At 29.2% G+C, this 10,605-nt stretch overlaps 2 protein-coding genes across 2 annotated transcripts in view; both read right to left on the minus strand.

Annotated features, from left to right (window-relative positions):
• LOC106684070 (torsin-1A) overlaps nucleotides 1–5,708 on the minus strand; it is an 11,121-nt gene extending 5,413 nt beyond the window's left edge. The window contains exons 1-4 of the mRNA XM_014425919.3: nucleotides 5,297–5,708; nucleotides 3,011–3,270; nucleotides 1,261–1,403; nucleotides 1,042–1,187 (exon numbers count right to left, since the gene is read on the minus strand). Coding sequence (XP_014281405.1) covers nucleotides 1,042–1,187; nucleotides 1,261–1,403; nucleotides 3,011–3,270; nucleotides 5,297–5,456 — 709 coding nt within the window. The 5' untranslated portion in view covers nucleotides 5,457–5,708. The remainder of the gene's footprint in view (nucleotides 1–1,041; nucleotides 1,188–1,260; nucleotides 1,404–3,010; nucleotides 3,271–5,296) is intronic.
• A 1,386-nt stretch (nucleotides 5,709–7,094) lies between these two features.
• LOC106684082 (torsin-1A) overlaps nucleotides 7,095–10,605 on the minus strand; it is a 10,791-nt gene continuing 7,280 nt past the window's right edge. Inside the window, exons 5-6 of the mRNA XM_067050491.1 lie at nucleotides 9,776–9,908; nucleotides 7,095–7,533 (exon numbers count right to left, since the gene is read on the minus strand). Of these exons, the coding sequence (XP_066906592.1) occupies nucleotides 7,419–7,533; nucleotides 9,776–9,908 (248 nt within the window). The 3' untranslated portion in view covers nucleotides 7,095–7,418. The remainder of the gene's footprint in view (nucleotides 7,534–9,775; nucleotides 9,909–10,605) is intronic.

Genomic DNA, 10,605 nt, shown 5'->3' on the forward strand with positions numbered 1-10,605 from the left:
TCCACTATTATTATTATATATTATTATTAGTATTATATTATTATTATATATGTAAATAGGTATGTACCCCATATATTTCGGTTTGCAGCAAGTGAATACTTAAACACCCAGCTTACCCTACCTTAAACATACGTTAATTATTTTTCTTTAATATTCATATATGCTAATTAATATTTTTTTTTTACTTTTTGTCTTTGTCCCATTCCTATGGGAAATTGTGTGGAATCGTTTATGGCCCATAAACTTTCTTTAAGCACTTCAGTCCAAATCAAGCTCCATGCAAATAACAAACTTGTCACACAACCCTAGCCACACTTGCTGAGAGCATCTTCATTAACAGTGTTCAACAATTGATACTTGGACAAAACACTATATAAAATAAATAGCCATAGAACAGCTTAGATTCAAACAAAAAAGTAAAGCTTAAAAGTATCCAACAGATCAACTAAGAATAAGGAACTTATTCATTGATAAAACAATCATTAATGAATAAGGAACTTATTCATTGATAAAACAATCATCAACTTGAATAAAACCTCATAGGTAGGAGCAGTCAAAGTATCTTCCTGGTTGAAATGTCCTTTATTTATAACTCATTAAGTAAAACAACGTTTCAGAGCTAACCCCCCATCCCATCTTAGGTGCATTCCTATGGTCTGATAACGCAGCATTGATCTATGTTTGTCTAAGAAACTTCTAATATTTTTCATATGGCCTTCAACCACAAATCAAACCACTATAAAGGACAATCATACATTAGGAGATTTATCCTAACTGCCTCCACTCCTCTTTTAATGGTGTGATATTTAGTGGTTCATAATGGTTTAATTTTTGTTTCCTATCCCTATATGTTTTTTGAAACCACTCAGACTTCTCTGTTGCAGTTATTTGGCTCCATTAATAGTCTGGAAAGATTCAACCCTCCTCTTCGATCCGGTAGATCTCAAATTTTCTACTAGTAAAATAAACATTGTGCCAAAAGAAGTTGAAAGGCCAGTTAGCCAAACTGTTCATAGAGAATAAAAAAATAAATAAAAAAACCTTTATCTAGCATAGCATCCTTTATGATGTCACGGAAGTCTTGTACATGAAACGCTTCTCTTTTTTCACCTTTGTTCAATAAATCTAAAGTTAAGGTAGACAGTTGTTCAGCACCCACTTGAAATATAAATATAAACATACTTCCACTGAAAATCATGATATTGAATATATTAAACAATATTGATGCTATCTAACATTTCTTAAACACTAACACCTTACCCATATTTTAAATCACCATCTATATTTCTAAAGACATTCAGTTTCTCAAAAAATCCAGAAGGAAAGTAATCAGCATCGTCAAAAACAAAAAGTGACTTTTCACAGTCCCTAACTGAAGAATCAATTAATTGATTTATATTAGCCTAAAACAAATTTAGTGATTAAAAAGAATGAAAACTCAAAAAGAGAGACAGACATTATTGTTAGATATAAATGGAATTTGGTCCGGGTGCGGTTAAATTAAACTCAAATAGTAATATTTTTTACTATTTTTATTTATTGTTAGATATAATTGGAAGATTCTTAAAACAAAGCCTTAAGTCTGCCAAATAGCAGAATATAGCTAACCATTCAGTACTATGCTAATTTAAACATCATTAAGACAGAAAAATAAATATACCTGACTTTTAATTGCATAGGAATTTATTTATTAATTGCTGAAATCCAGGCTAAATCATCTTGTTCAAAAAAGTACTGTATAGAACCTATTCTAAGTGGAAAATTAGAATATTTTCCATCTACAAGAAATGCAGGAAAGGAAATGCTTTGGCAGGGCTATTATACAATTTTCCTTGTGCTAAAACTATCAAAGACACAAAGAACCAAAAAGGCTCAATTTTCATTTGAAGGACCCTATTTTTGCTAATAGTATTGATATTGTTTATGGGGAAGGAAGTGAGGGGCTTAGAAAGGGACAATAGGGCAAATGAAATATGGTATCATGACATTAGGACATTCATGATTCAAGAGAATGGTGCAAAAAACTAGAACTTGGTAAAAATGAAAATAAAATCAATATATTATGGTACCTAAAATGGAGTCTATATCTTTAACCTACGTTTGATTTTCCACTGATACTAATTTCAAGTGATTTTTAAGTTTACATATACTAAGATGACTAACAATATCCATATCTGTAGAAACAATGTAGGATGTATGTTGATTGTTGCTACTGCAGAAGATTGTTGCACAGTATTAGATCTTATCTAATGACTAACAATGATGTCAACATCAAATGTCCATGTTTTCCAAGATTTATTAGTATCAAGTAATTTTGCAGTTTATCATAAAACCAATAGCAATGTATCATCAAATTTGAAATAAAAGAAATAATAGAAAACAGAAAGTTCAATAAACATTTAAATTACTCTCTTAACTTTATTATAATTTGTTTAATATTGAATATAAATAGTTTCAGGGGAATTTCTAGAGGTACATCAGAGTTAACTCCCAACTCAAAAATATGTTTATTACATTTTAACAGCTTATAAAAAAATCAATAAAATTGATAACAAATTGGAAGATAGGAATGGACATTCAGGAATGAGATAGGCCACACAAGACCATCCATTTCAACAAAGGAGATGACGAAGATGCAAGACTGAAATTATCAACTTCTTTTCATTTGAGGCCAAATGATTCTACAGTTGAATCTTGGACACCTCACTGAAAAAAAAATAAACAATAATCCGCTACAATACCTATTTAATGTCATACCTCATTCAAGTACCCTATGAACTTAACAACAAAGCAGTAAATAATAACCAGAGTATAATAAGAGATAAACTAAATTATCCAAAATAATAATTTAATTTATAAAAAAATATTTTTAATGAGTTGAAACTTGCATGATCAGTTATTAGTAATTTTTTAGCACCTATATTATGGTCTTAGTTCAAGAAATGTAGGGGGTTTGAGTTCATAACAAGCTTTCTTTTAAAGCTAAGGTTAATTAATATATATTTCTTACCTTATGTTTATCAATGAGACTCCTATCAAAAAATATATTCTTGGCAGAAAATAAGTGTTTGTTTTTAATAAATGGAGCAAATGATAATATTTCAGAAACAAAACTTTTTCCAACTCCAGATGGCCCATGAAAACTCAACACCAAAGCGTTTCTCCCATCCTTATAATTTGGTTTTATATAATAATCTTCCAATATTGGAATAAGATTATTTTTAACAAATGGTTGACCAAACACATCTGATTTAAGTTTTTCTTTCAAACCTGAAATGTTTATGAAAATAAGAAAACCAAAATATTGAAGTTTTTGTCTATTTATTCATAAATGAAAGAATTTTAAAATTAAAAAAGATACATGGTGCACCAAGAGTAAAGATAAAAGATAAGCGTACATCAGACATTTAAAACTATTTAATGATGTGTCCCAAATATCGCCTGATCTATTTTTTTATATTTCTTACATTTTTTAGTTTCAAAATATAATAAAAACTCAAAAAACACCCCAGATAACAATCCCATTTGGTGTACAAGACATTAACAAGCTCTAAAACCTGTGACAAAGTTATGCATTTGAATTTAATTAAAATTACATATCCAGCAAACCCGTGTATTCATAATAAACCTTTTTTAACCTTTCAAAATGAATTGCCCAGTAAAGTCTTTCTGATCATGATTTGATGCTGTAGATAGGGGATGGGAGCAACAGAACAAGAGAGGAGAAAAACTTGAATTAAAAAACAGAAACTTTATTGTGTAAAAAAAAATATAGAAATGTTACATCCAGCTGTTACTGCGATACTTAATCGCATATTTCCATTGCTGCATCACAATTTTTGTGCTTCTAGTGGAAGTAGGAGGAGCACATGGACAACTACTCACAGCTAAAATAAAATTTCACCCATTCCTTACCACTTAGGAACATGACATGCTAATAATAAGGTTTAAAATAATAGCACTTTTGCATTATCTTTTTATTGCAATTTCAAATGGTATAAGAAACATAATAATTTGAATATATCCACCTGTAAGCATACAGGATTGTTTAGACCCAAAAATTAGGACTACAACACTCAAAACAGCATCCGAAGGAGAGATGATTGTTTTGTTAGCAATTAGGGTGTTACTGCTAATACTCCTGTTAGTCTAAACCTATGACTACAAGGATATAGTATGGCTCAAATTGTGCAATTAAAAACACGAGTAGGCGATATTTGGTATGAAGTACCAACTCTATCATAAATGTTTTTAAAAAAACCTAGAATTGAAAAATCTTGCAAAATAGTTTAAATATTCAACCATATCGTAAATAGCTATGAATAAATTTAATTGCAAAAAACAAAATATGTATTACAACAATCTCAGTAAGGTCTCACTTTTCCCTAGATAATGAGTTGTTAATTCTACAAGAAATAAATACACTCAACCACCAGTTTCCCCTTCCCAATTCATTGAAGGGTTAGATACTCATCAGAGGCTGGTATGAAATTTACCCTAACCAGTCAATCCATGACTGATAAAAAATAAATTTCTTATCTACTGCTCCAATCGAATCAGGGTTAAGAAATTATAGAATAGAGTTGTACCTGCTAGACCAAATCACCAATGAAATAAATACTGAGATTATAATCAACATTGTTAATATATTAGCAAATAGAAATATGCTAAAATGAAATTCAAGTGAGTTCATTACTACTTGTTAAAATATTGACAACTAGAATGCTATAAAACATCACTCCTGATAAATTAAGTAGCAGTAAGGTTTTGTAAAAATTTTGAAGTCACAAAGCAAGCAGATTGATAAGTCACTGATCATGACTTAATTTGTAGTATCAGCTTAAAAAACAAATTAATACACTAATAATTTATGCAAACCACAAGAATGATTATTTTAATCCAGTACATTTGAAACTCAAATCCGAGTTCATACAAAAATACTTTATGGGAGTAACAACTTTAATCTCGATAAAAAACAATTTAATACTTCCCATAATAATCCACTGTCAATTTTATGATTAATAAACAACCTCCAGATTTTCATTATTATAAAGTATATTTCTACGATTCTTGTTTACAAACAATATTTTTGGTAAAGTAAAAACAAAAAAAAGTAATTGAATGGCAGTAAACTAATTTGTCAGTAAACTAGTTGTCATAAAATGGTCTATTTTTATAATCAATGCACAATGTAATAACACAAATTAAACTTAACAGTTAATAAATGGAAATTGATAGCTCTGGATTCATTCACAAGTAGTAAATAAACTATTTAATTAATAGATCGAATACAAACCAGAAAATTTGTTTGTTGGTAACCAAAATTCATTACAAAAAACCAAGTTATCAAGATTTAGCCCAATATTGCGTATAGAATCCAAAATAGTTTGGGAATAGGTGAATTCCAGATACAGAACAATAATAATAATTTTTATTGTCTTTTTAAAGTAACTCATAATCCTCTGTTGTAATATCAATTACAATCAATAAAAATTCTTGTCTCTAAAACGTCCTTACAACGCCGATGAGTTACAGACGCACAGGCGTCCAGGTAATGTTTACAAATATAGTTTTTACAAAGAGGTAGACTGCCACCTTATCATTCTAATCATCTTAATATAATGATTAGAAAGCCAAAATTGATATGTATAAACTTTACTGGTTATAGATTTGAACATATATATTAATTTGTTTTCCTTTATAAAATAAGGTCAAGTGAGTTACTGTGGCTATCTAGTCTGTGGACAATTATCAACATTAACATTAAACTTCGTAAAGGCCTCAACAAGGTATAATCAAAGAGAAGCAAAGACCATAGATATGGAGGAGGTGAGGATGAATCTCAAACATTATTGATTGGAGAAGATGGTCGGGGGGTGCGGTCAGCAAAGAAACAACATAAATAAACAAAAAATATTTATTTATGCCGATGTTTCGACCTGAGTTTCAGGTCTTCGTCAGGGCGTCTAGCGGAGAGGATAAGCTAAAACTCGAGTTTTAGAAGAAAAAACCTGTAACTATAGTTCACTGTGAAATCTGGATATTTTCTTTGCATAAGAAAATCTTGTAAAAATAGAAGGTAGTTGTCTTTTAGAAATGAATTAATAATTATTGTGGTAAATCAATTACTTAATCGAAAGTTTGTAGGAAAAGTTCTAATTATCGCGCGTCTATTGATATTTCGTGCAATTTGTGAATCTCCAGAGGGGTCATGAAACAAAAATGAGAACTGTATGAGATCAATGCCAAGATATTCAAAATCGTTTGTTTGCCGACTACCAACAGTCACTGTTCAGTTTTCAAGGTAAAAGAATAATTTCCAGATCAGTATAGTTATGATTCTCTAACCAATATATCTTATCTCCGAATCATTAGTTGCTTAGTCGCCGACCTTAGATGGAATACCGGGTACCAGTAAGTGGAGGAATGTGTCTGATGTCTACTCTTATCTTTTCATATTAAAATCTAATAATAATTGAATGGATATCTCAACATTTTTTAGCTGAGTTATTTGAAATCATCAATTATGATGTCCAATTTCTCAAACTATATATTAAAATAAATTTGTCATCAAGAATATTATTTTTTAAAAGGAAATAGCTATACTAGCCCTCCACTCCAATAGTATGAAGAGGAAGCAGCAAAAACTGTTGGGCTTAGAGGTGCCTGAAATTTAAACCAGACTCAGTGCATAACATATCTAAGTTTCCATTTAATGTTCATTTCGTAAAATGCTCTTTGAAAGTATATCCACATGAAAATAATAATGGAATGGAAAAATGAAAGCCCACCTAAGCCTCTGACCACTAAAAAATAGAAAACATAAAAAAAAAAAAAAAAAAAAATGACAGTGGTAAACAAATCATGAAAATGAAAATGTCATCAGGTTAGAAGAAAGAGTGATTAAGTGACATTGACACAAATCAATGATCACTTTTACCATCAACCCAGCAATGAATTTTTGATGTATAACAAACACAATTCAGTTCAACACATTGAAACAAGAAAATTGGTTTAGTAAGTTATAAAATGGAAATTAATGAACATAAATATTACAAAAATGGGAAGGAAAGGGAAGAATGGAGAAAATAAAATAAAATTTAAATTGTATAATTCATAAACAAAATTTTAACATGTGAATCTGATATCATATATTTACATAAAATTTGAAATTCATATTTTATTTTTCAAAACTGTATTAAATTACATAATATTTCTTTAGTGGTAAATCCGGAAAATGAATTTTAAACTATAATTAATTAATAAGTTACATTATTATAGAACACAAGCAAAATTATTTTCTAAAAACAATAATGGTTTGTAAAACCGGTGTAACAAACTGGCATAACCTTTATCTTATAAATAAATTACCCAACAGTATTTAAAATTCAGTAAAAAAGCTAATATAAGTAACAGAATCACAGTTCATCGTGCCAATGATACCTTCGAACTAGGCTTTCCACTGATTTACATCCAGACAATGAAAAGAGTGGTGCATCTTTGGGTTCAAATACTAAATCATCTATAACATTGCTAAAAAAAAAAAAAAAGAAAAGAAATAATTTTTAAAAAACTTATCATGTCTTGCCATGTACATAAATAAACACAAACATCTGCAAACTCACATTTAAATATTAAATAGTGTCAAATATCTTGAGAACAATAACGACACAAAGCTTTGATAATAAAAAGAAATATAACCTAATATCGTAACAGATAGAAGTGCAATAAGAAAAATTATTTAGTAATTTAATTTATAGTTAAGAAATATATTTTTATGATGTACAATAACTTAGAATTATTATATAATGAAAGTACCTTAAATAAGTTATAAATAAAGAAAGAAATATATTAAAATATTTTAATTTTTCTAACATTATGGAATGAGGTGTTAATAGTTGATAAATTAATAATAAAACCCACTGGATATCTGCTGCACTTACATTATGAAATATATTAATTCACCCATCTATTAAATTTTACCCTTTCACTCACTTGTTGTGAATTTTGACACTATCTTATCTTGATTTGACAAGGTAATTACTGCCATAATCAGTTTTGAGAAAAAGAGCTTCAACATTGTATTTTCCTACTATGATTTCTCTCTAGATAAACTTTGTCTCACAAATAGATCCTTAATTTGTTAACTGAGGACTCTGAAATTTATTTCGAATATGAACAGCTTTGTTATGAGTTGTTTCTAAAAGAAAACACAATTTTGTCAGTTATGACAACAAACCAAGACGACAAGAATAATTTCTTTTCTAACCCACAACTATTTATCAATAAAATCCTTTTAAATTCTTAGTTCCAAAGGTATACAGATGATTCACACTTTAATAACTCTTTGAGTATAATCTTTTACCAGAATCTTAAATATTTTAACTAAGTTCTGAAATCTCAAATTTTTCAACTTTTTGTATTTTCAAATTATGAATAAATAGCCCCCCCTTCCCTGCCTCCTTATGACAATGTCTCTGATTTTTATCCTAAAAAAATTTTTATTCTGTTTATCATAAAATTCTTCAGACCAAACTCTATAAACTTTTCTAGTCAAATAGAACCTTAAGCTGGTTTCATTCCTTCTCGTTTCCCCGTTCGCACACAATACATCATAATTCCATTTAAACCACCATTATAATTCCATATAAACAATCCTCATATTTTCTAGATTATCTATAATTAGATTTATGATGATATTCTCTCATCTTTTGGGGAGGATTTCAATTCCTATCTTGGTGGTTAAAATTAGGTGGTTTTGAATCAAAAAAACCTAAAATGGCATTTACAACTTCACTTTTTTCTTTAAAATGTTTTTCCAGAAAAAAAATGCAGATGGGATTGAAAGAGATGATAATAAAATGGTGCAATATAAGGGCTATAGCTAGGATGAGGAAGGATTTCTCATTTTAATGGCCAAACAAGTAATTCCTAGTGAGCAATTACAAGTAATTCAAGCTGTATGCGATTTTGCATTATCTTGTTGCGAAAGTTCTCCTCAATTCCTGCCGTCATTGCCAAGCACTTTGGGTCGACCAGATCTGTTAAAATCCTCAAGCTAACATTAATAGACAGAAAACCACTTTCCACTTTTACTGAGGCTTATTGAATCAGGATAAATTAATGCGATTTTTCTGAAATTCATATTGCATACATTATCTTAAATGAGTTTCATTAACTTTGATGGTTAAAAAATAAAAAATAACATTAAAGTTCACTCTTAACTTAAAGAAGAATAACACAACACTTTTCCTCTCCAACCTTATACAAATTTAAAATTCATCTATTAAATTCTATTCTGACATGCTAGGGGCAATCTATAATCATGGTGGGATCAAGTTTTCATTTCATGGGACCACAGATATAAAAATCAACCCTCTAGGCCAGATTTGAACTGGCACCACTGTGGTTACGAGGCAATTACTTAAATTCCTCACCAACAACAGGCTCAAGGCAAGATAATACTAACACACTAATTGTTGAGTAGCTAAGAATAGCAACATGTAGCCTCACTATAGTCTTAATCTCACCCTATTTTTTTGTATTCACTACTTGAGCACAAGAATCCATTACCGTATACAATACTGTCTATAATAGAAATGTTCCTTATCCCATGATATTAACTTAAAATTGTTAATTGTTGACTATCAGATCAAGCAAGAAATTCCACCTACCGTTTCCACCCATGGGAAGCTTCCCTACACGGTAATAATATTTACACCAAGACTGAAACTTTATAATTTAAAAATAAAATGTTATGAGAACACACACATACTTCATATTCTTAGAAGAGATATCATGTTGATAAGCTCTAATACATTGCTCTACGTGTTCTTTTTCAAGAGGCAGGAATGGTAAATATAGATCAACCAAATAATTCTTTACGACTCCTGTTCCTTTTAGTCCCCCTAAAATATAAAAATTTATGAATTTTTCAGTTACATTATCACTTAAATGCAATTTATAATTCAGTATTTCACTGATCAACATGTCCTAAAACAAAAAAAAAAAAATAAAAATAAGTTTAACACTTAATTATACATGAATTACTTAAAAACATACACAAAAAAATTTTTTTTTCCTTTTTTTATAATATTCAAAAGCCTCAAACTCAAAAACTATATGTTCTATAAAGTTGAATCTTGCAACATTACTTTAGAATTACAAGGGATTTAATTTGATGCATAAAATAAACATTTTTGCATAATGTGCATAATATAAAAAAGCATATACCAAGTTTTATAGTGGTATATTACTATGCAGACACCAGAAAACCACAGACTGCTCAAAGCTAATGTGCAATACATCCCACCCCACCAAACAATTTATTTTTTCGGTTCAGAAGTATCTTCAAAAAGGCTTTGTTGACAGCCTTAGAAGAGGATGTGACTGAAAATATTACCAACAAAAAATTATTTACTGTTGATTCCTGTATTTTTAAAACAACCATCAAATCAACTGAAAACTTTGTTCAGGAATTTAGCAAACAGCTTATTCATACATAAAAAAATGTGATTCTAATATAAAACAAAAATCTGCATATTTTCTTGCTTTGAAAGAGAACACAACACAATTATTTATAATTTTTCTGAATATATATATATA

This window comes from Halyomorpha halys, unplaced genomic scaffold (genome assembly GCF_000696795.3).
Source record: "Halyomorpha halys isolate HHAL.00 unplaced genomic scaffold, Hhal_1.1 Scaffold541.1, whole genome shotgun sequence".
Lineage (NCBI taxonomy): Eukaryota > Metazoa > Arthropoda > Insecta > Hemiptera > Pentatomidae > Halyomorpha > Halyomorpha halys.